The sequence below is a fragment of the Silurus aristotelis genome (genome assembly GCF_946808225.1).
Source record: "Silurus aristotelis genome assembly, chromosome: 1".
NCBI lineage: Eukaryota > Metazoa > Chordata > Actinopteri > Siluriformes > Siluridae > Silurus > Silurus aristotelis.
Window position 1 is genome coordinate 4,728,024 of NC_139574.1, and position 26,247 is coordinate 4,754,270.

General features: G+C 39.9%; 2 protein-coding genes across 17 annotated transcripts in view; both read left to right on the forward strand.

Annotated features, from left to right (window-relative positions):
- The first annotated feature begins 4,844 nt into the window (after positions 1 to 4,844).
- Positions 4,845 to 7,614, forward strand: xrcc2 (X-ray repair complementing defective repair in Chinese hamster cells 2). The gene is made up of 3 exons (XM_083548741.1): positions 4,845 to 5,128; positions 5,479 to 5,560; positions 6,557 to 7,614. The coding sequence occupies exons 1-3, from the start codon at positions 5,090 to 5,092 to the stop codon at positions 7,318 to 7,320; spliced, it is 885 nt and encodes a 294-aa protein (XP_083404867.1). The 5' UTR covers positions 4,845 to 5,089; the 3' UTR covers positions 7,321 to 7,614.
- Positions 7,615 to 22,721: 15,107 nt separating this feature from the next.
- kmt2ca (lysine (K)-specific methyltransferase 2Ca) overlaps positions 22,722 to 26,247 on the forward strand; it is a 191,174-nt gene continuing 187,648 nt past the window's right edge. For 11 of the 16 annotated variants that reach the window (XM_083543037.1, XM_083543048.1, XM_083543049.1 and 8 more), the window contains exon 1: positions 22,723 to 23,333. The gene's annotated coding sequence lies outside the window, so the exon portion shown is untranslated. Of the gene's footprint in view, positions 23,334 to 26,247 lie in introns of all 16 variants that reach the window. The other 5 variants (XM_083543047.1, XM_083543040.1, XM_083543041.1 and 2 more) reach the window with 1 other exon arrangement.

The window sequence follows — 26,247 nt, forward strand, 5'->3', positions numbered from 1 at the left end:
ACACACTCAGCAAAAAAAAAAAAAATATATATATATATATACACACACACACACACACACACACACACACACACACACACACACTGGTTCTTGAAATCACAGATTTGGAACGACCAACTTGTCTTGCTATGGCTGATAGGCTCATCCCTTTGGCCTTCATCTGGACAACCTACTGCCGGAGGCTTTCAGTCACTTTAGAACGGCCCCCCATCTTGCAGAGTCAGTGAAACTGGAAGTTAGGCTGTTAAATAGGGGTTGACAGATAATCAAGGAAATTAGCACCAGGTTCCAGATTAACACCAATAACTGGGAGGTATCTGAAAGTGTTCTCTAATTTTGATCAGTGTGTTTTCTGCAAAATAATGGTTTTTTTTTTAATGCCTTATTTTGTGGGAAAGGTGTTCTGGTAGCATGGTATTGACAGGACAAAAACTCCTTCAACTGTTGAGCAGTGAAGATGACATTATTTCAGAATTGTTCAATTGTTTATAAATTGTTCTCTAATTTTGATCACCAGTGTGTGTGAAAGAGAGTGAGAAACTATAAAATCTATATTGAGTATAAAATATTTCATATGAACGTTATATATACTAAATACTAAAATACAAATTCTGTTTAATAAAACTCCAGCTCTAATTAGTAACTTGTTTATTTTTCATCCTGTCATTTTGTGCTTTAACCAGCAGGGGGTGGAATGTGACCGTTATACTTTCTCATTTTCCCATCAGAACCAGCTTTATTAGCCAAGTTTGCCTGGGCAAGCATACAATCATTTAGTTTCCGGTTGAGAGTATACCAACAGTTAACAGTGAACATACAATCATAGAAGACAGTACACGAGACATGAAGTGACATAGTGCAGCGGCCATTACAGGAAGAGTGACATAACAGTATGATATTTCAAAAGACTAATACAACCACCATTACACATCTAAACACAAATAAATGCCCAAGCATGGAAGACCAATGTCAGGCTGTGTATTTTACACCTTGTTCTTCAGTGGTGTCCTACCTGAGTCAATCCACCTCTTAATGCCATCATTATGCCACCACAGCTATTAAAACCACCAATATTATAGAGAAACGCAGTAGAACAGAGCGTTCCATCACAGACAGGAATCTTATACAGTAAGATAGAATGTTATCACCAAAGCAAGAAACCCAATGAACCCAATTCAACACGTCTCCTTTCACTGTAGCCACAACAGTCAACCGCACCACCTGCATACATCATCACCAGCAGCATTGGTATTAACTTAATAAAATTCTTCTTCTTTGAGCTGCTCCCATTAGGGGTCACCACAGAGGATCATCAGTCTCTTTTCTTCCATCCTCAGCATTCTCCTACTGATATACCCCATGTCCCTCTTCTGCACATGTCCAAACCATCCCAATCACCTCCCTCACGTTGTCTCCAAAATGTCCTACATGCGCTGTCCATCTAATAAACTCGTTTCTAATCCTGTCCATCATCGTCACTAACAACGAAAACCCCAACATCTTCAGCTCTGCTACCTCCAGCTCCACCTCCTGTCTTTTACTCAATGCCACTGTCTCTAATCCATACAACATTGCAGGTATAAACTTTCCCTTTTACTCTCACAGATACTCTTCTATCACAAATCACTCCTGTCACTCTTCTCCACCCACTCCACCCTGCCTGCACTCTTTTCTTCACTTCTCTAACACACTCTCCATTACTTTGCACTGTTGACCCCAGGTACCTGAACTCCTCCACCTTCTCCACCTCTCATCCCTGCAACCGCACCCCTCCACTGCCCTCCCTCTTATTCACACACATGTACTCTGTCTTACTCCTACTGACTTTTATTCCCCTTCTCTCCAGGGCATATCTCCACCTCTCCAGGCTCTTCTTAACCTGCTCACTACTCTCACCACAAATCACAATATCATCTGCAAACATCATAGTCCAGGGAGACTCCTGTCTGACCTCGTCCTTCAACCTGTCCATCACCACTGCAAACAGGAAAGGGCTCAGAGCCGATACTTGATGCAGTCCAACCTTCACTTTGAACCAGTCTGTCGTTCCTACTGCACACTTTACTGCCGTCACACTGTCCTCATACATGTCCTGCACCAACCTTTACATACTTCTCTGACACACCTGACTTCCTCATACAATACCACATCTCCTCTCTCCGCCCTGTCCTACGCGTTCTCTAAATCCGCAAACACACAATGCACCTCCTTCTGACCTTCTCTATACTTCTCCATCTTCATTCTCAAAGCAAATAATGTGTCTGTGGTGCTCTTCCTCGGCATGAAATACTGTTGCTCACAGATGGTCACCTCTTCTCTCAGCCTGGCTTCCACTATTCTTTCGCATAACTTCATGGTGTGACTGATCAACTTTATTCCCACGTAGTTACTGCAGGTCTGCACATCTCCCTTATTCCTAAAGATCAGTACCAGTACACTCCTTCTCCATTCCTCAGGCATCCTCTCACCTTCTAAATTTTTGTTCAACAATCTAGTTAAAAACTTCACTGCATCTCTCCTAAACATCTCCATGCTTCTACTGGTATGTCATCTGGTTCAACCGATTCTACACTCTTCATCCTCTTAATCGCTGCTCTCACTTCCTCCTTACTAATCCTATCTACATCCTGCTTCACCAACTCCACATCATCCAACCTTCTCTCTCTCTGATTTTCCTCATTCATCAGCTGCTCAAAATACTACCTCCATCTTCTCAACACACTCTCCTCACTAGTTAACACATTTCCATCTTCATCCTTTATTGCTCTAACTTGCAGCACATCCTTCCCAGCTCCGTCCCTCTGCCTGGCCAATCGATACAAATCCTTTTCTCCTTTCTTAGTGTCCAACTTCTCATACTTCTCAACTTCTCAGATCCTCATATGCCTTTTCCTTGGCTTTCGCCAACTCCCTCTTCACCTGCTGCTGCATCTCCTTGTACTCCTGCCTACTTTTCTCATCACTCTGTCGATCCCACTTCTGTTTTGCCAACCTCTTTCTCCTTATGCTCTCCTGCACTTCCTCATTTCACCACCATGTCTCCTCGTCTTCCTATTTCCAGGTGTCACACCAAGTACTTTTCTAGCTGTCTCCCTCATCACTCCTGCAGTAGTTGCCCAATCATCCAGCACCTCTTCACCACCACCAAGCCCCTGTCTGACCTCTTCCCTGAACCTCACACTACACTCTTCCTCCTTCAGCTTCCACCATCTTATTCTTATTTCAGTCCTCACTCTCCTCATCTTCTTCTTCACCTCCAAAACCATCCTACAGACCACCATCCGATGCTGTCTAGCTACACTGTCCCCTGCCAACACCTTACAGTCTCCAATCTCCTTCAGGTTGCATCTCCTACACAGAAGATAATCCACCTGTGTGCACCTTCCTCCACTCTTATACGTCACCCTATGATCCTCCTTCTTCTTAAAATAAGTGTTCACCACTGCCATTTTCATCCTTTTAGCAAAATCTACCACCCTATCACCCTATCAGAAACTCTCTTCACCTCCACTACACTCCTACTGTACTCTTTCTTCAGAATCACCCCTACACCATTTCTCTTCCCATCCACACCATGATAAAACAGTTTAAACACCTCCAATGTTCCTGCCCTTACTCCCTTTCCACTTGGTCTCCTGAACACACAACATATCTACCTTTCTTCTCTCCATCATATCAGCTCCCTCTCTCCCTTTACCAGTCATAGTACCAACATTTAAAGTACCGACCCGAACCTCCACTGTCCTACATTTCTCTTTTTCCTGCTGTCTCTGTAGACGTCTTCCTCCTCTCCTTCTCCTCCTTTGGCCAACAGTAGCCCAATTTCCACCGGTACCCTGTAGCCTAATAATATATACATATTGAAATTATTATTATTAATTATTGTTTTAATAGTTATTTCTACTTAGTTCCTTCACTGTGTGTGTGTGTGTGTGTGTGTGTGTGTGTGTGTGTGTGTGTGTGTGTGTGTGTGTGTGTGTGTGTGAGAGAGAGATCAGTAATGAAAATCAAAAATGTACAGTACAGACCAAAAGTTTGGACACACCTTCTCATTCAAAGAGTTTTCTTTATTTTCATGACTATGAAAATTGTAGATTCACACTGAAGGCATCAAAACTATGAATTAACACATGTGGAATTATATATGGAATTATATACATAACAAAAAAGTGTGAAACAACTGAAAAATGTCATATTCTAGGTTCTTCAAAGTAGCCACCTTTTGCTTTGATTACTGCTTTGCACACTCTTGGCATTCTCTTGATGAGCTTCAAGAGGTAGTCACCTGAAATGGTCTTCCAACAGTCTTGAAGGAGTTCCCCGAGAGATGCTTGGCACTTGTTGGCCCTTTTGCCTTCACTCTGCGGTCCAGCTCACCCCTAAACCATCTCGATTGGGTTCAGGTCCGGTGACTGTGGAGGCCAGGTCATCTGGCGCAGCACCCCATCACTCTCCTTCTTGGTCAAATAGCCCTTGATGCCTTCAGTGTGACTCTACAATTTTCATAGTCATGAAAATAAAGAAAACTCTTTGAATGAGAAGGTGTGGCCAAACTTTTGGTCTGTACTGTATATTATTCTTGAATATTCTTGTAAGGAACCGTAAATATGTTTACAATGACAGTGTTATACTTTTCTATGCCTTTGTATTATCTGCATGCCCCCTTCTCTCTTCTTTTCTTTATATCCGTCTTGTGATTATTGTTGAATTATTGTTTGCAATAATAATTAAATAAAAAAAACTACACTACCCTGGCACCTTATATCTATGTCAGCGCACGTGGTACATTATTTTTATTCAGGCAAAAGCAGCAGCTACCTTTACCTTCAAGGAGGTCCTTCTAAAGATCACGTGACTGCGTCACGTGCTGCATAGTTCGCCTGCATTCACTGTTATCAATGTGAAGCTCGTTTATTTATCACTTTGATAACAGTCGCGATTTTTATTTACTTGTTTATTTAACTAAGCCGAAATGCTGCATTTAGATTTTTTTTACTTGTGCTATTCATTATGTACCCGGAAGTAGATTCTCTCAGCCAGCAGGCAGGGATGTGTAGTGCGCATGCGCACAGGTTTCCAGTGATGAGCGATGACAGGTCGGGTCAGGATGGCTGAGAACGGTGCACAGGTATATCACTTTATACTCACATTAAACCTCGTTTTTATTACATTTTTATGTTTAATATAAAAGTTTCCAGCTGTACATGTAAACCTGCACCTGTTCAACCTTCAATCAAGTTGCAGGATTATTTGTTCAAAGTTGGAAAACACCATAACACTATATAATCTCTCTCTGTACACCAGGTCATAATAATAATAAAAGAACATATTTTACACTTTATTGTGTGTTATAAGTCACTATACACTTTATATGAAGGTGTTTCATTAAAGAGCTTATAGACTAATGTTCCCCCTAGTAATCACATCTGTAACACATCTGTATGAGTATGTTCCTCAGACATTTTCTCTGATTTACAGCTCTTAGCCAGGATCGAGGGGAGACGATCGCTCGAAGACATCGATCAGAACGTTTTTCCTGTGAACGGTGGTCCTCTTCAAGGTAACGGAGATAGAAATACTACCTGCCTTACATTACACCATGGACACGGAAATCTATCTGTCCAACCGACTATATACCCATCCATCCATCCATTCATTCATCCATTCATCCATCTAGTGAGCCTACTTTTTTATCAGTCTAACCAAATATATATTTATCCATCCATCCAATCATTCATCCATTCATCTAGTAAACCTACATTGTCATTATCAGTCCAAATATATATTTATTTATCCCTCCATCTATCTATCTAGTAAGCCTACTTTGCATCCATCCAACCAACCGTATATACATCCATCTATCCATTTATCTATCTATCCATCCATCTATCTATCTAGTAAGCCGACTTTGCATCCATCCAAAAACCATATATTTATCCATCCATCCATCCATCCATCCATCCATCACTCATCCAATAATTTATCCATACAACAATCTAGTAAACCTTCTTACATCCATCAATGCGTTCATCCTTTCAGTGAGCCTACATTGCATCAGTCCATCCAACCATCCATCTATCCATCCATTCAGTGACTCTACTTTTCATCAATCCAACCAGGTCAATTTATCAATCTAGCCTTTAATTTATATTTTTATCCCTCTATCCAACCATCTATCTAGTTCATCCACCCATCCCTCTGCCCAAATATCCATCCATTTACCCATCTATCTAAACAATCCATCTCTCTGCCCCTATTTCTAAACAATCCATCTCTCTGGAGCTGAAACGATTCCTCGAATAACTCAAATAATTCGAATAAAAAAGGCATTGAGGCAAATTATTTGCCTCTATTCTTCTTTTAGTCCATTTAACTACACACTGAGCACTGTGTTTCCCCACGGACCATTATTACTGACGCACCACCCGCTAAACTCTGGAGCGCTCTGGGCAGGTAAACATGAAAACCCGTTTCGGCCACATTAAAAAATTTGCCTGATTCCGACTTTATTTCTCATGATTCAGATTTCCATGCGCTTCGTATTTCTCCCCCCCAGGTGACGTCATCGAGTTTCACGGAGTAGAAGGAAGCGGTAAGACGGAGATGTTGTACCACCTCCTGATCCGCTGCATTCTCCCCACACACAGCGGAGGCCTGGAGGTGGAGGTCGTCTTCGTTGACACGGACTATCACTTCGACATGCTGCGTCTGGTGAGCATCCTGGAGTCCCGTCTGACCTCTTCATCACCACCACAGAGCGAGATGGAGGAGGTGGTCCGGTCCAGCCTACGCCGGCTCTCGGTGCTCCACTGCTCCAGCTCGGTCCAGCTGCTCCTCACGCTGCACTATCTGGAGGGAGTCGTGTGCAGCCGGCCCGCCCTCTGCCTGCTCGTCATAGACAGCATCTCCGCCTTCTTCTGGATAGACCACGCTAACGGAGGAGACAGCCTGACTCGGCAGGAAGCCAACCTGAGGAAGTGCACCGAGATCCTGGATCGGCTTCGGAGGGACTACGGTGTGGTCGTTTTTGCCACCACGCATGCGGTTATGAGGAATTATTCCTCCTCGTCCGGATCTTCAGAGCCGAGCGGATCCGCTCCTTCCTGGAAACGCAACTCGGACTTCGATAAGCAGTATCTCTGCCGATCCTGGCAAAAAATCCTCACGCACAGACTTCTGTTCTCGAAAAGCGAACAAAGTAGTGTCTCTGAGGAGCACAAGCGGATCTTCTCCTCCGCATGCAGCACCGTACGGACCAAAGGTGTTCACCGGTGTGTGTTTCATCTCACAGAAGCGGGTGTTCAGTTCAGCGCTGGTTGAGCACAAACACACGTGTGAGTAAGTTCTTCAGCTCGGATCTTCCAGTGGTCAGGGGAACGGTCACTGCTGTCTGATCTCTGGCAGAAATAAAACATTTATAATACAGTGAAATTAAAATCCTGGGGACTCATCAGATCATCAACTCGTCCCATCAGGCTTTTTTCATTTTCCTGTATTGAGACTTTTGAGACAATGAATCAAAGACATCATAATCATCATCATCATCATCATCATCAGAGAGTTTAAATGTAAACGATTGTCCAACAATAAATAAATAATACACTACAAATCGAATGACTTACTTTATATATAATATCACATACATATATATATATATATATATATATATACTTTTATATATTCTGGCATGACAATGCCCCTGTGCACAAACCCAGCTCCATGAAGATCTGCTTTCCATTGGTTGGAGTAGATCATCTCCTGCTATAGAGCTTCAAACCCTGTTGAACACCTTTGGGATGAATGTGAACACTGACTGCACCCCAGACCTCCTCACCTTCTCACCTACATCACTACCTGACTTTACTCACACCATGCAGCTGAAAGAGCACAAAATCTAGTGGAACATCTTCCCAGCATCTTATGGTGTTCACAAACTACACATACGTCTTTATAAAGAGATTTAAACAAACTAATGTGTGTTTATTGATTGGTCTGGTTTAAATATTACAATGAAGTTATTTCAAGCTGTGAATTCATATTTATTTGAGGAAACTTCCCAAATTTGGGTGGATTTTTCTTGTTTTTTTTTTTTTTCCTATTTAGAGATCAGAGGCAGCAAGTTAGTCGAATGCAGGATCAGTCCATGGTAGCTTTAGTCCACATCAGTCCTGCTTAACATTGCCTAGTTCCACAAACAGGTGTGCCACCAAACAGCTCTGAATTATCAAAACCTGAGACCTCTGAAGATTACCGTGTGGAAAATTGGAAGGTCAACACCTTTTTTTTTTTTGATGTGCAGAGATCGTAATCCTACTGTAAGAATTATGCATCGTGGCTATGAAAGGGTATAACTTGGTCTGCTACAATGGTTAGGCAGGTTGTATGTTTTAAAGTAAGATCCACCTCAATGCAGGACGCAATGTTTCACAGCCAAACATCACCCAGAGCATCACACTGCCTCTGAGGTGTGACCCTGTCACTGCTTCACCGACTGTCCTTTCTTGGACAACTTTTGGTAGGTTCTAACCACTGCACAGGACCTGCTGTAGCTGAAGCTCTGACTTATTTATCTTTTCTTTGTGGAAATTGCTCAGATTTTGTTCTTTTGATTAAGTCCCATCTCAGCCCTCACCTCCAATTTCTTAATGATCTATAGCTCGGTCAGCATACTGTAGAACTGTATTTGCTGTATGTAGGATTGCACTAGTATGTTTCTTCTGAAGAGGGAGTGGGGGAGGGGAGGGAGGGAAGGGAGAGAAAAGAGGAAAAAGAAAACAAATGTTGGTGTACTTGTTTACTGATACGTATTAAAGTGAGGTTTTGTTGTTGCTGTATAAATAAAACAATTTTTAAAAAGGAGTTGCTTAGATTTTTTTTTACACTTGAACTGATTGTTCATTTGCAGTCTATTATATCCCAACCATCAGCATTCGCCACCTTTACCAAGATAATTACCAAGATAAATACCGACTAATCTTTATTTCCATCATCGATTCACTTGTGTTAAAAACAGCACCCTCTTACATCAAAGATCTCATCACTCTTCACACTGCACCACGCTGCCTCAGATCTTGTAGCACTGCTCCACTGGTCCCACCATCTCTCAGAGTAAGAGGTAGGTATACGTCAAGACTCTTTCTGATCTTTGAATACTCTGTCCTTATTGGCTGTTTGGGGGCGGTTGCTGAGTGGATAAGATGTTGGACTTTTGATCAAACGGTCATGAGTTTAAATCCCAGCATCACCAAGCTGCCACTGCTGGGCCCCTGAGCAAGGCCCTTAACCCTCACCGGCTCGGTTGTGTGAATGAGATTATTAGGTTGTTCTGGATATGGGCGTCTGCCAAATTCCACAAATGTTCCTCATTTCACATAAAAAACTTAAATTCTTCTAATCTGCCACAAATAAAAGTTGGACCAGTTGATCTTTTCTACGGTTGTTTTTATTCAGTTTTAATTTCAATGTACTTTAATGGCATGATTGTTCTCCAGAGCATCTGCGTATAAATGTATAAAAGTATAAATAAATTGTACATAAAAAATAAAATATTCCCAATGTGAATGAAATAACACTGGCAGGAGAGTAAGGTTTACAGTAATTATGCACTAAATGAAATAAAAAGTTGAAGATAAATCATTATAAATACAGTAAAGTCAATATGGTGAAGCAGATGGATGGTGAGTGTGTGACGGTCCAGTGGGATATGATCAGAGCACTGATTTCTGAGCATTTCGGAGGTTTCAGAGCATGAGCTTCCCAGAGGAAGCGTGACTGCACTCCCCCAGTAACAACTACATCAACTCTGCTTCTGATTGGCTGGGAAACTGTGGGCGGGGCTTGGAACATTTCTTTAAATATTTTATCATTATGTTGTGAAAGGTTTCACAGTGAAGGAGAAAGTGTTGTCACCAGTGTTACAGTGACCACACCCTCTACGTTGCACAGGAAGCCATGTTTGTTTGGGTCTTGGCTACTGGTTGGTTAGTGCAATTAAACCCTAATAAAACCACGTTACAGCCATACAAATTTCCAGCTCTAGTGGTTTCAGTGTGCAGATCTTCAAGTCCCTGGGTAAAAAGGTTTGGGAAACTTGGTAAATTTGATTCTGAGCTGGATTTCTTTGTCATTCTTCCTCATCTAGAGCTTGTGGCTCCTTTCCTGTAGCTGTATTCTGTAGATTTATATATACGACAGTTCTTTACTCAACCCAGGACTTTTATTCCCAAGCTTTACTCTTCTACACTCGTATACTTCAATAATTATTAGATTAGATTAGATTAAACTTTATTGTCATTGTGCAAGGTACATGTACAGAGCCAATGAAATACAGTTAGCATCTAACCAGAAGTGCATAAGTGGCCTATTAACAATAAATAACAGTAAGATAAAAAGGGTATGAGGTCCATATATACAGGGATGAGGTGATTAATTATTCATTATTAATCCTATTATCCATTGTCACCTAGAAGACAATGTTTTTCTTTTTAAATCTATAGTTCCTCTTACAGTTCCCATGCATAGGAACCAATTCAGGACCATGAATTGGTTCATTGGTTCATTGATGGTCTACAGGAAATTAAAACAGGCCTATTTGCATTGTTAAGTAAATAGGCTCTTGGATGTACAACCCAAATTCCAAAAAAATTTCAAAAAAAGTTTGGACACTGTGAAAAATGTAAATAAAAACAGAATGTAATGATTTGTGAATCTCACAAACCCATATTTTATTCAAAATAAAACATAGAAAACATCAAATGTTTAAACTGAGGAAATGTCAAATTGTAAGTAAAATAGGGTCATTTGGAATTTGATGGCTACAGCATGTCTTAAAAAAATTTGCAACAGGGCAACGAAAGTCTGGAAAAGTAAAAGTCTGGACAAATCAGTAACATGATAACATGGATAAAGTGTATTTTTTAAAGTTTCACCAACCACCAATTAAAAAAAAATCTACAAAATGATGAAGTGACTTCAGGAGAGCACAGAGCGGCCATTCTTCACTGATCATCGATGGATCCTCAGTGGAGATTGTCAAGAGCACCAAATTCCTAGGTGTTCACTTGGCGGATAACATCACCTGGTCACTTAACACCAGCTCCATCACCAAAAAAGCCCAGCAGCGTCTCTACTTCCTGAGAAGGCTGAGGAAAGCTCATCTCCCTCCCCCATCCTGACCATGTTCTACAGAGGGACCATTGAGAGCATCCTGAGCAGCTGCATCACTGCCTGGTTTGGGAACTGCACCGTCTCGGATCGCAAGACCCTACAGAGGATAGTAAGGACGGCTGAGAAGATCATCGGGGTCTCTCTCCCCTCTATCATGGACATTTACACCACACGCTGCATCTGCAAAGCAAACAGCATTGTGGACGACCACACACACCCGTCACACACACACTTTTAACTCTCCTACCATCAGGGAAGCAGTTCCGAAGTATTCGGGCCGCCACATCCAGACAATGTGCAATAGTTTCTTTCCTCAAGCCATCAGGCTTCTCAACAAACAACTGAACTGAAACTCATACACACACACACACACACACACACACACACACACACACCTTACACACAACTGTGTGACTGATAGGATCTGTACAAACTGGACTCAACACACATCATACAGTCATTCGCACACCCATGATTCAGTACCACTCACACTAATCATTACCGCAAAATGTTTACATGCTCTTTTTGCACATCTTCTGGGATTGCTGCTATTTGTTCTTTTGCACAATATTCTGTTTCAATTTTTCTGCTACTGTTCACTTTATTTTGTTAGGACAGGTTTACTGGAGGAGCTATTTTGTGATTTGTGTATTGTCCTGCACTGTCCTGTGTTGTCTTGCACTGTCTTGTGTTGTCTTTTGCACTGTTTGCACCATGCTGCACACATGCACTTTATGTGGCAAGGATTTTTCTTGGCCGTGTGTTTCTGTTACTGTTACTGTTGTTTTATGTTGTTGTATGTAGCATCAGGGTTCTGGAGGAACGTTGTTTCATTTCACTGTGTACTGCATCAGCTATATATGGTTGAAATGACAATAGAAGCTCTTGACTTGACTTCTTGACTTGATGTGGTGTGTTAGGAGCTGATAGCTTTTAAGCTTTTAAGAGAACACTGGCTGAAAGAAACTTACATCAATTCTTAGGTCTGACTGATGTCTTCAACCTTAAATACAAGTCCAATTCCAAAAAGGTTGTAATGCTGTGTAAAATGTAAATAAACATATATTGCAATGATTTGCAAATCTCATTAACCCATATTTTTATACAATAGATCATAATAATTATAAGAAATATATATAAAATAGATCATTTTGAATTTGATGGCTGCACCATGTATCAAAAAAGCTGGGACAGGAATGTACAGAATGTGTACCATAGTGTTGCATCATGTCTTCATTTAACAACAGTCCTTATACATCTGGGAACTGAGGAGACCAGCTGTTGAATTTTTGAGAGAGGGATGTTGTACCATTTGTGTCTGATACAGGATTTTAGCTGTCCTGGGTTTTCTTTGTTGTATTTGTAAGACTAGATTGCAAGCAGGCCATTTCAGCACCTGGACTCTTCTACTGCAAAGTCATGATATTGTAATAAATGCAGTACGAAGTTTAGCTTTGTCTTGCTGAAATATGCAAGGCCTTCCCTGAAAAATACGTCAGTTTTCCACTTTGCCTCAGTTATTTTAAATTAGCTTTGGCCAGGACAAGATGGCGGTGCCTCTGGATAATGTTAACATATGGCTTTTTCTTTGCATGATAGACAACATGAGCTGCACTCACCCTACTCACCAGATTGGGCTCCCGCGGACTTCGACCTCTTCCCGAAGATGAAGCTCCGCTCAAAGGTCACCATTTTGACACCACTGCGGAGATCGCGTTAGGTGCTTGACAGGATTTAAAAAAGAAGACTTCCAGGACACATTTCAGAAGTGGCAGGAACGCTGTGAGCACTCTATTGCGGTGCAAGGGACTTATTTTGAAGGTGATAGTGTGTAGAGGTTGATAAATAATGTACTGTCTTGTAAACAGAGCTTGTCTTGAATCTTTGTAAAACCACCTCATAAATGTGACAGGTCATCCCACACTGCACCACACTCCATCCATTCTTTACCATTGGTGTCCAGCCAAAGCACCACCTTACTCCAGGAGCCACTTCTACTATAGAGGCATTACTATCCTGAGAGTCTCCTTACCGATTACACAGCAAAGCAAAGCAGCTTAGCAATGACCTTCAATATATGTACTTCACTGAACCTTAGGGTTATATCATTGGGCCACTCTTGGTGAACAGATCTGAGGTCAGATAAAGAGTAATCCCAAAGAACCCATGAGAGAAACCTTTTCTGACCTTCTCAGCTTGTTTTCACCATGACCCCTTGCAGGAAAAGGGTAAGGAATATCGAACGGACCTTTAGTTTGATTGCTGTAGGTCATGATAATGATTTTCATGGCACTGCCTATTGCTGTTAACTGGGTCAGCCCTGATGAGGTCTGGAGTTCCAAGTCAATTCATATAAATACTATTTACGAACACAGCCTGAATCTGAACCCTAATGTTCTGAGTATTCATCAGGCGGATGCTTTTTACGAACAAACCGCTCACATCCGTATAAATGCGTGTTTCCACACAGGGGTCCGAACCACAGTAAACAAAATGGCCTTTATTTAATAATGTTACATAGAAACTGGTGCAAATGTAAGTGTCCAGACTGGTGTAAGGGTTAATCTGGTTTATAAAACATATATTCATATGATTATTCGAGCACAAATAGAGATTCAGCTGCATGGAAACAAGCTCTCACCCAGTTCTGCTTGATTTCAAGTTCTCCTTTAAAACAGCGCTCCCCAATATTATATGCACTACGGATTAGTTTCACGCAAGTTTTTCCACAGACCGGAAGAAAGAGTGTCACCATAACCAACCACAATAGCGTGCAAATTATAGTACTTTTATACATATTATATGATTTAATTATTAATTATTACATACATAATCAAAATGTAACACAATTCACTATAATGCAGAATCAGTGGGTGCTTTATTTAATGATGCGTAGAAAAATGAAACAAGTCAATAAAATGGAAACATGGCCTGGTATCCATCTGTGTCCTGGTGGTCAGGGAGCCCTGCTTTTAAAACAACATTTAATTTATATTAAACACACCATAGCTTAAATCTGTGGCAGTAGGGAGAGGGTCAAGCTCTGGCTATGAATGGGTAATTAGTGAGAGGTTTCCCCTATCTGTGTTCAAAAACAAAGTATATATACAGTCTGTTTATGCTGCAGTGAGTAGAACTACAACAAATGTTGTGTGTGTGGTTGTTGTTTTGTTTTTTTTAAGTGCAAGTAGGGACTCTGACCAGAACAAAACACAGACAAGAAGGAGCTCTGGGACAAATGGCAGCCATCTTCTCCACCGTCAACAAATCTGTGTGTGAGTGGGAGGATGACAGCGTCCAACCACCCCTGGTTACCAAAACATTCTCTAACCATAATTCTGCCAGATTTACCTCAGAAAAACCTTCTGACAAAAGGCTTGACTATAAATAAATACGGTTTAACGTAAACTTAAACACTGAAAAACTGTAAGTAAATTTTATGTAAGTAAAATCGCCATAGGTTCATAGAGCCCTGTGCAGGACTGTTTTCTTAATCTCTCTCGCTGAATTTCTGACCATTACCACCCACCCCTGCGATTTTTTTGTCCACTTTATGTCACAGCAATAAAGATTGTGTAAAGATTTACGCAAACGTTAGGGCTACGATTAACTGACAGAATAATAACAGACATAAACTATTAAACTGATATAATAAATAAAGCAATGTTAAAGTAAATCACCACACACGACAAAAAAAAATAGTACACAGAAGCTCCAGCATCTCAGCCTGCATTTAGACGGTTGTTCTGTAACTACTAGTTCAACGGTAAAAGACCTGGGAGTTATTTTAGACAGCAACTTATCTTTTAAAAATCACATCAATCAAGTTACAAAAACAGCCTTCTTTCACCTTAGAAATATTTCTAAGCTAAGAAATATGTTATCTATATCTGATGCAGAGAAGCTCGTCCATGCATTTATGACCTCTAGAATAGACTACTGTAATGCATTACTAGGTGGATGTCCTGCATCATTAATAAACAAGCTTCAGTTCGTTCAGAATGCCGCAGCAAGAGTTCTTACTAGGTCAAGAAAATACGATCATATAACACCAATCTTATCGTCCCTACATTGGCTTCCTATTAAGTTTTGAATAGACTACAAACTACTGCTACTCACTTATAAAGCACTAAATGGTTTGGCTCCCATGTATCTATCCAGTCTCTTAACACGCTACAATCCGTCACGCTCCCTGAGATCTCAAAACTCTGGGCTTCTAGTAGTTCCTAGAATAGCAAAGTCCACTAAAGGCGGTAGAGCATTTTCACATTTAGCTCCTAAACTCTGGAATAGTCTTCCTGACAGTGTTCGGGGTTCAGATACACTCTCCCAGTTTAAGTGTAGATTAAAAACATATCTTTTTAGCAAAGCCTACACATAACACACATCACACACATCACATCATAACCTTGTGCTCCAGAACATCTGATCACATGCACATTATCAACTTGTGCTGTTAATATCATGAACAGCAGCTACGCTAATTCCTCTCCACTGCTTCTCTTTCTCTCCCCATCCTGAGGCATCCTGAGGTTTGGCCAGCTCCAGTCACGTCCCACCTCGTGAAGATTATGGACCTATGGATGATCATGGAGAAGTAGATGCCGAGTGTTTAAAGGCCCTGGCATGGAGAAGCTGATGCTGGATCTATGATGATCACAAATTGTTCTGTATTGTTGAAAGATTTATGATCAAACTTTTGATGTCACCCATATGAGGATGGGTTCCCCTTTGAGTCTGGTTCCTTTCAAGGTTTCTTCCTCATATCATCTAAGGGAGTTTTTCCTTGCCACTGTCGCCACGGCTTGCTCATCAGGGACAAATGCACACCATTCACCTTCACTGTTGTTTTCTGTAAAGCTGCTTTGAGACAATGTCTGTTGTGAAAAGCGCTATACAAATAAACTTGACTTGACTTGACTTGACACGAGAAACATCTTGGGATTTTTATTAGTCTTAGAAATCAATCAATGAACAATAATCAAACAAAACATTACACCTAGCGGGATCTGCAGGATGTTGATACTCTCGCTTTATTTGTTTGACCGCCCACTCCCGCCCCCGGCAAAGGTAAAACCTCTCCCGCAAGATTTGCGTTGGGTCCCGCCGGTTCCCAATACCAAAGCAGCCCTCTAATGAGTTCACCAAGTGATCCGATCTGATACTTGTGGACCAGATTGACACTTAATCTGAAGAGACCATCTTTAAGATTATTCAGTTTCACGATCCAGCTTTCATAGCATTTACATTTATGACATTTGGCAGACGCCATTATCCAGGATGACTTACAACCGAGCAGTTGAGGGTTAAGAGCCTTACTCAAGGGCCAAGCAGTGGCAGCTTGGCGGTGCTGGGATTTAAACTCATGACCTATGACAGCATCATTGTGTAGCTCACACATGGCATTCTCATCCTCAGGTTCTAATGCCCGACTGCTTGACTATCCTCATTGCCAGAATGATTTTCTGGGTCTTCTGTACAGACTGTACTATATATTGGCATTATGAGCCACAAATGCACCATGATGAGCATCAGGTGGCTGATGACAGAGGTGAGATTTTTTAATCTCCTGTGGATCTTAGGATTTGATACCCATGCCCTACTGCTTGCACCAGTATGTTGTCATTGGAAAGCAATCCAAAAAATTTTTTCCTGCCATATATACCATCTGTTGATGTACAGTAGATTAACGTCAGTCCCCATTAGCTGCTTATGCATAGTGAATGGGTTATATACAGTATCCTCGCTATGGGGGAGCGAAGGCTGTATCCAGTACCCAGTTCATTATGGTGTGCATTAAACCTTCTTTAAATGTCTTCACCCTGAAAATTAAACAGTCCAAGGGTTTGACACAGCAACTTCCACTCAGAGAGGATCTTATGTCCCATGGTGTGCATATCCGGATCACTTTCACGTGAGATTGGTCACAGGTGAGGGACTACGAACCTAGTATTATAACTGTGTTTCCTGAGACGTGTGTGCACTTAACCTAAGATACTAAGCCATGCTGAGTTCCCATGGGACTTCATTTCCCTCAGAACCTGTTCAATTCAATCAGTTATCCATCCATGAGCCACTCATCCGTCCATGAAAGTCTTTTAGGGCTACCATTTCTGCACTCTCAGGGCGAGCAACATCAGCGGGGGCACCACTCATATTTTCTTCAGGAAATTTAAATTCTTGTTTTTACACTATGTTGGCAAAAGTATTGGCACACCTGACTTTTCTTTTTCTTTTTTTTTTTCTTTTTTGTCTTTGGAGGAATTTGCATGGAATTTTCCTCTTCACTTGAATTAGGAGACCCAAACCTGTTCCAGCATGACAATGCCCCTGTGCACAAAGCCAGCTCCATAAAGATCTGCTATGGTGAAGGATCTTCTGATATAGCGCTTGTAGCTGAGAGAGCAGAAATCTCCACAAAATCTAGGGGATCATCTTCCCAGAAGAGTGAAGGTTATTTAAAATAGAAAAATCGGGACTAAATGTGGAATTTGATGTAAAAAAAACCACAACCCATACCACTCTTATGTTTAGGTGTCCACAAACATTTATCCATAGTGTATAATATAATAAAATAAACAATTTAACTGATTGCATTTAGAATTTTATATACATTTAATAGAGCATGTTTTAAAACTGCTTATTATTATTGTCTTAAAGCAGAAAATACAACAGACAAGAAATCTTCTATCAAGTACAACATTCGAAAGTCAAAATGTGATGTTTCATCTCAAGGTTTCTTCTTCATCAAGTCTCAGGGAGTTTTTTCCTGACCACTGTCACCACTGATTCGATCATCAGGGATAAATGTATTCATTTAAAATCAATATATTTTTTTACATTTCTGTAAAACTGCTTTGTGACAACCTTTGTCATTATACAGAACATCCACAACATTCCACATTTAGTCCCAATTTGCAGTAATAATAACTGTTCTGGAAAGATGTTCCACTATATTTCAGTGGAGATTTGTGCTCATTTAGATACAAGGATGTTAGTAAATTCAGGTACTGCTGTAGGTGAGAAGGTAAGAAGACCTGGGATGCAGTCAGTGTCCACATTTATCCGAAAGGTGTTTAATAGGTTTGGAGCTCCACAGCAGGAGATCTTTCACTCCAACCATTGGATAGAATATCTTCATGGAGCTGGCTTTGTGCACAGGAGCACTGTCATGCTGGAACAGGTTCGTGTCTCCTAGTTCAAGCGAAAGGAACGTTTCATGCGTCCAAATAAACCCTATAAAAAATGTGTTCATCCAATACTGAGGTAACAGTTTGGGGGGAAAAAAATATGGCTGGAAAAGTCGTGTGTCCTAATACTTTTGTCCAGATAGTGGATATATATTCTCAGACGCTACTTGTTTTCAGGTGATTAGGTCAGAAATTAAGAGCACAATGTGATAGAATAAAACCTGAAAGGAAGAATTGATGCTTTTCTGGGACATAATTGAATCAATCGCTGCCGTTTTTTGCGTTAAATGAGAGTTGATTATAGGCTGTGTGTGTGTTTTCATTCATCTCACTGATGAAACACAAACCAGGGCTGTTGCGTTTCATTCAGACGACCCCCACACCAAACACACACACACACACACACACACACACACACACACACACACACACACACACACACATACAAAAGAGTTTTTCATGCTAATTAACCTGACAGTGAAGACGGTTTTAGCCCGGAAACGTAAAATAAAGGGTTCATTAAAGGTGATAGATGTTTAGCGAGGATTTGTGAAGCAGTCCAGGTGCAGAGAAAGAAAAAAAAAGAGAAAGAGAGAGAGAGAGAGAGAGAGAGAGAGAGAGAGAGAGAGAGTAGTGTTTGGGAAAAAAACAGACAACACCATTACAGTGTTTTAACTCTTTTCCTTTTAACCCTTTTCATAGACTTTTGTGTGTGTGTGTGTGTGTGTGTGTGTGTGTGTGTGTGTGTGTGTGTGTGTGAGAGAGAGAGCTTGATGGCCCAGTTTGATCATTTTATTATTTTTTTTTACTCTTTATCCATTTACAATTTCGCTACAAACTGTTGAAACCCATTTGCGAGTAATTGGGCTTGAAATGTTCCACATATTCAATTCCAAGATCACACAGTGAAGGCAATACAAACCCTGCCTTTGTTAGCACACTATTTCAATTCATTTTCATTTGTAGAGTGCTTTTAGCAATAGACATTGTCCCAAAGCAGCTTTACACAGATACAGAGGTTATAAGATTTGTATGTATAAGTTTGTTCCTAATGAGTGAGCCAGTGGTGACTGTGCCCATGAAAAACCTTTCATGAGGAGGAAACCTTGAGAGAAACCAGACTTAACCTCCTACGACCTGGGTGTCCACATACGTGGACATTGTGCACAATGGTGTCTTTATTGTTTTCTGTAGATACAGACCGAGTGTCCACATAAGTGACATCATTTTTTTTCCAAGAAGAGCTTCATGTTCAAAGAAAATATATGGTTATTATAATTATTGGTTCTTCCTAACCCCAAATAACTGGAAGAAATCTAAAATGCAAGCCAAACCAAAGCTCAGGTCTTAGGAGGTTAAAAGAGAACCTCATCCTCAACACCAAATGTCCATTCATTACATTTCCATCATTGTTGAGGTTCAGTGATGGTCCTTAAATACAGAACTATAGTAGACTCTTGATATTGATTACATTCTAAATCCATCCTCATAGTTCTTGAGTTGCTCAGTAACTTTATTGATCTTTAGGCTGTTGTTGTGGAACCACCCTGAGCTGCACAGAGTGTCTCCAATTGAAGAGACCTCCAGCCAGAGAAAGGGCATCAAGATAAATCAGGTATTAATTATTCTTAAGTATTCTTATTGTTAAATAATGGTTGAAGACAATGTACAGTGTGATCACGGTGTAAATTAGGTCTTTGATAAGACCAGCTATGGCAGTATAACTAAAAAGGAGATTCAGAACTACACTCATTGACCACTTTATTAGGAGCACATTGTTAACTCAGAGTGTTTTTTTTTTTCTTAAAGCAGTCTCGGTCGGATTTCCATGAGCCATTGAGAAGATCGCTTTGACATTCTTCTCCATGCTGACGTGAGTGCAGCACATGATGTTCATACTGAGAACACCCAAGCACCAATCACCTTTAAGACCATTATTACAACACAATTTATAAAACTCTTTATTCTGATTTTAGTCATTCTCAGTGTGCGACATCTCTGATAAGTCTTTATAAAGATTTTACACAATAGACAAAGTGATCAATTAAACCATAAAATAAAAAAAAATAAAATACAGTCAATACAATTAATGAAAAACAACAATATAATTACAAACACAATTACAAAACAGTTAAAAGATTTAAATAAAAACAGAATGCAATGATTTGCACATCTTATAGACCCATATTTTATTCACAATACAACATAGAAAACATATAAAATGTATAAACTGAGGAAATGTACCACTTCTAGAAAAAAATGAAATAAAAAAAGTTGAGACGGGGCAACAGCCGAAAACGTAAGTGTTACTGAAAAGAAGCAGGTGAAGGAACATTTCAAAACGATAGAGTTAATTGGCAACGAATCTGAAACAATTTGTGGACCACTTCCAGAAAAATGTTCCTCAAGATCAGCTTGTGAAGACACTGAATGTCTAATAATCTACAGTACATAGTATCATCAAATAATTCAGAAAATCTGGAGAATCTCTGTGTGCACAGGACAAAGGTAAAAATCATTACTGAATGCTCATAAACTTTAGGCCCTTGGGTGACACTGCATTAAAAACAGTCATTACTCAATTTGAAATCACTGCATGGGTTTAAAAACACCTCCAGAAATCACTGTCTGTGAACACATTTTACCCTTCAATCCGCAAATGCAGGTTAAGTCTCTATGATGCAAAGAAGAAGGCATGCGTGAACATGATCCAGAAACACCACCCTCTTCTCTGGGCCAAAGCTCATTCAAAATGTACTGAGGCAAACTTGAAAACTGTTTTGTGGCCAGACGAATTGAAATTTTTATTGTTTTTGGAAAACATGGACACCATGTCCTCCGAACTAAAGAGGAGAGGGACCATCCAGCTTGTTATGACTATTTCAAACTAAATACTGCATCTAGTACAACAGTATAGTTTTGTCATAGAAAAGTCAGGATACTGAACTGCCCTGCATGTGTCATTTATTTCTACGGTTTGAGTCCTTCATTCCTTCGGCATGTGACCCCTTCATATTTTCTGTATTGGATGTAGAAATTTAGTTTATCATTACAAACCTTCATTTTCAAATAAAGCTTTTCTCCTACATGTAAATGACATGTTCCTGCTAGTAGATTTTTTTTTAGAATTATAAAATTTGCACAAATAGCATTTGTAGCAGTCATAGCATTGAACCTGGTAATACAATGATAATCATTTGAAATGTATTTGTATGACATGTTGAATAATGTTGATAATGCGCAAAGGGGGAAGGAGAGAAAAGGTGAGCTAAATATATCTGGTACAGATTTTATTATTAGCTTGATTATACTTATTTTTTCCCCATATTTGGAAAATGTAGTTTTTTCTGATTTATATTTTTTGCTCTCTGTATGATTCAAGGTAGATTTGGGATTTATTGGAAATGCAACTTTTGAATTAACGTCTTCTCAAATGAATAAAATGAAGAACGAGATTCACAGATCCAAGTCAGTAAAATGAACTGATCTTCTCATCACTGCTAATTAGCCACCAATGCTTGGGGGCAGGGTTTTGTGGGCATGGATGGAAAATGAGTGGGGTCAGTGAGGATTTTTTTTTTTTTTATTCAACTGCATTTATTTAAGTTTATATATATATATATATATATATATATATATTTGTGCTGTCAAAACGAAAATGAATTTTAAAGGCACAAATTTTAACACACGATTAATGTAGTGCGCATTCCCGTGACCATTTTTATTACAAATATAAATAAATAAATATAAAAGAGGCAAAATAAAAAGCAGCAAAACTGATCCAGCACGTCCAGCAATTAAAACCGTCCGTGTGGAAACACAGCAAAGGTTCCGTTTGGTGTCCTGATGATTTACGTCATTTAAAACACCATGATTACTTTAAAACATTTACAAGAATATTTTGTCTTCATACTCCATGTTAAGTTCGGTTTCACTAATAATAAACACACCTTTGCATAAAGCATCAATATTTCTCCATGCGCATGTTGATCCGAGTCTTCATTTAAGGTAGAGATAAAAAATTATTAGGTAGCGATTAATATCTAATAATCATACGACAATCATACGACAAATGGTGATTAAATATTTGAGTCGATTGACAGTATATATATTGACATTTTTCCCATAATTGCAATTCCAATTTTAAAAGACCTTCATAGGGGCGGGGCCTGTGAGAAAAACATTTATTTAACTATACATTTTTTATTTATTTATATTTATTTAGAAAACGATACCTAACGCAATACATGTTTTAAATAAAATTCAACACCATTTCTTTCATTATATACAAATTGTATATTTTGTACATATTTATATTACTTTTGTTTTCACTATAACACCTGACGCACCTTGTAGTCTTCCTGTGTGCCTGGAGCACAAGCAGATCCGGCCTGTTTGCTCCACTTCCGTGTTTTGGAGCGCTCCGACCGAACGGCCGCTTTACCTCGAGTGCGCCCTCGCGCGTATCCCTCCGCAGGGTCACTCGCTCAGACTTTTTCGCGGTCGCTTTATACGGCGTTCCGGGCCTCCCCGCTCGTGCCTCCGTCTTACCCCTGCACCGTCCCGGGGCATCGTTTAAACTTTACAAAGAATTAAACCCGTCTTTTTTTAAAATTGTTATTATTATTTTGTTTTTTTCTCCGCACTCCAAAACCCCTCCGCGGGGACCTAGTTTTCGGAGGCGTTGACAGGCGGCGGTGCTTCGGTCCCTCTTAAACATGGCCACCATGATGGAGTAAAAACGCTACAACTTTCCTATTGTGGTTTTCGCTTGTTTTTCCTTTTGGACTTTTTTTTTCTCTCTCCATGTCCGAACCAAACGAGGAATGTTTGATCGAGATTTGTCTCCGAGAGCATCCGGTCCGTGTGAACGCGTTGGGAAAAGTTTCCTCTCGGATTACCTGCTGAATTAAGTTGGAAAGGAAAGAGAAGAAGAAGAAGAAGAAGGAGGGGGGGAAAGAGAATCGCATCGATTCCGTAAGCATTTTTCTTTTACATTTCGGTTTCTTTGCCCGGTTTTCGGTATATTTACTCGAGTATTTTGTGAGCTAAAGCGCTCGTTTTGCGGCCGCCGGTACACAAAAACACGGCGGTTTATTATTTTGACTGCGCCGGTTGGGGGGGTGGGGGGGTATGTGTTAAGGGTGGGGGGTTTGGGGTAGATTCTCTGATAGTGGGTATAAAGTGTAATATAACAGCCCGAATACACACCTCGTGGTGTGTGCGAGTGTGTGTGCGCGCGTTTGTGTTGTCTCCATTCGAGTCTCCTCGAGATTCAGCTCAAAGTTCAATACGCGCTTTAACTGTACACACACACGCACACACCGCGCGTTCAAGTGCAGGCCCTGCACCTACTCTCAAACCCCGTACACACCACACCAGATCTACACCTTCACCATCAGATCTACCCCCGGACACTGCCCCCCACATCCCCCCACAGCACCGGGCTTTTGGGTTCTGTTCGAACCCGGGCTGCGGTTCATGTAAACGCGCCAGTGAACGCAGCATCACGGTCCTGAAGCGTGTATGAGAGTTTATACTCCAAATATCACTAACCAGGAAATAAACACCAGAATAAAGACCAAGTTCAGGCTCGAGTATGACGTGTGTAAGTATATTATAGTGTTCTGTAACTATACTGTACTTCAAACACACTTCTAATGTTCTCTAAGTGTTTGATTCCGTGTGGTTTCGAACGCAGCATTGTGTCGCTTCAGCATGTAGAAGAACGATATAAAATAGACAAAACTGGCAAATTATAGGCTTTACGAATATGAATTGATCAAATTAACTAACTAACTAACAATTTAACCACATATTCTATACTATAAACTCCATATAATGAAGACCAACAGTACAGTGTGGTTTTGAACGCAGCATTATGTTGCTTTAGCAAGTAGAATAGTTTATAATGGAATAAAAAACTGTCTGTCTGTCTGTCTGACTGTGTCTGTCTGTCTGTCTGACTGTGTCTGTCTGTCTGTCTGACTGTCTAATCAGGTGTACTTCATAATAGAACAAAATAAAAAGACAGAATGCTGGCTTGAGTAAAACTTATCTTACTCTCTCTACACACACACACACACACACACACACTATAATATTATATATATATATATATATATATATATATATATATATATATATATATATATATATATATATATATATATATATATACACACATACATATGTGCGCGCACACACACAAATATATGTATATATTGTGTGCGTGTGTGTGTGTATATATGTGTATATTAGTGTGTGTGTGTATATATGTGTATATTAGTGTGTGTGTATATGTGTATATTAGTGTGTGTGTATATGTGTATGTGTGTGTATATATGTGTATATTAGTGTGTGTATATATGTGTATATTAGTGTGTGTGTATATGTGTATATTAGTGTGTGTGTGTATATGTGTATATGTGTATATTAGTGTGTGTGTGTATATATGTGTATATTAGTGTGTGTGTGTATATATGTGTATATTAGTGTGTGTGTGTGTATATATGTGTATATTAGTGTGTGTGTATATATGTGTATATTAGTGTGTGTGTATATATGTGTATATTAGTGTGTGTGTGTATATGTGTATATGTGTATATTAGTGTGTGTGTATATGTGTATATTAGTGTGTGTGTATATGTGTATATGTGTATATTAGTGTGTGTGTGTATATATGTGTATATTAGTGTGTGTGTATATGTGTATATTAGTGTGTGTGTATGTGTATATTAGTGTGTGTGTATATGTGTATATTAGTGTGTGTGTATGTGTATATGTGTATATTAGTGTGTGTGTGTGTGTGTGTGTGTATATATGTGTATATTTGTGTGTGTGTATATGTGTATATTTGTGTGTGTATATGTGTGTATATTAGTGTGTGTGTGTGTGTGTATATTAGTGTGTGTGTGTGTGTGTATATTAGTGTGTGTGTGTGTGTGTATATTAGTGTGTGTGTGTGTGTGTATATTAGTGTGTGTGTGTGTGTGTATATTAGTGTGTGTGTGTGTGTGTATATTAGTGTGTGTGTGTGTGTGTATATTAGTGTGTGTGTGTGTGTGTATATTAGTGTGTGTGTGTGTGTGTATATTAGTGTGTGTGTGTGTGTGTATATTAGTGTGTGTGTGTGTGTGTATATTAGTGTGTGTGTGTGTGTGTATATTAGTGTGTGTGTGTGTGTGTATATTAGTGTGTGTGTGTGTGTGTATATTAGTGTGTGTGTGTGTGTGTGTGTATATTAGTGTGTGTGTGTGTGTGTGTGTGTGTGTGTGTGTGTGTGTGTGTGTGTGTATATTAGTGTGTGTGTGTGTGTGTGTGTGTGTGTATATTAGTGTGTGTGTGTGTGTGTGTGTGTGTGTATATTAGTGTGTGTGTGTGTGTGTGTGTATATTAGTGTGTGTGTGTGTGTGTGTGTGTGTGTGTGTGTGTGTGTGTATATTAGTGTGTGTGTGTGTGTGTGTGTGTATATTAGTGTGTGTGTGTGTGTGTGTGTGTATATTAGTGTGTGTGTGTGTGTGTGTGTGTGTATATTAGTGTGTGTGTGTGTGTGTGTGTGTGTATATTAGTGTGTGTGTGTGTGTGTGTGTGTGTGTGTGTGTATATTAGTGTGTGTGTGTGTGTATATTAGTGTGTGTGTGTGTGTATATTAGTGTGTGTGTGTGTGTGTGTGTGTGTGTGTGTGTGTGTGTGTGTATATTAGTGTGTGTGTGTGTGTGTGTGTGTGTGTGTGTGTGTGTGTGTGTGTGTGTGTGTGTGTGTGTGTGTATATTAGTGTGTGTGTGTGTGTGTGTGTGTGTATATTAGTGTGTGTGTGTGTGTGTGTATTAGTGTGTGTGTGTGTGTATTAGTGTGTGTGTGTGTGTATTAGTGTGTGTGTGTGTGTGTG

What these genes read in the sequence shown, in the direction of transcription:
- xrcc2 (XM_083548741.1), top strand. Translation starts at nt 5,090, where the DNA reads ATGACAGGTCGGGTCAGGATGGCTGAGAACGGTGCACAG. An exon ending in TGGCTGAGAACGGTGCACAG is followed by an intron (nt 5,129 to 5,478) that starts GTATATCACTTT and finishes TCTGATTTACAG; the next exon opens with CTCTTAGCCAGGATCGAGGG. An exon ending in GAACGGTGGTCCTCTTCAAG is followed by an intron (nt 5,561 to 6,556) that starts GTAACGGAGATA and finishes TCTCCCCCCCAG; the next exon opens with GTGACGTCATCGAGTTTCAC.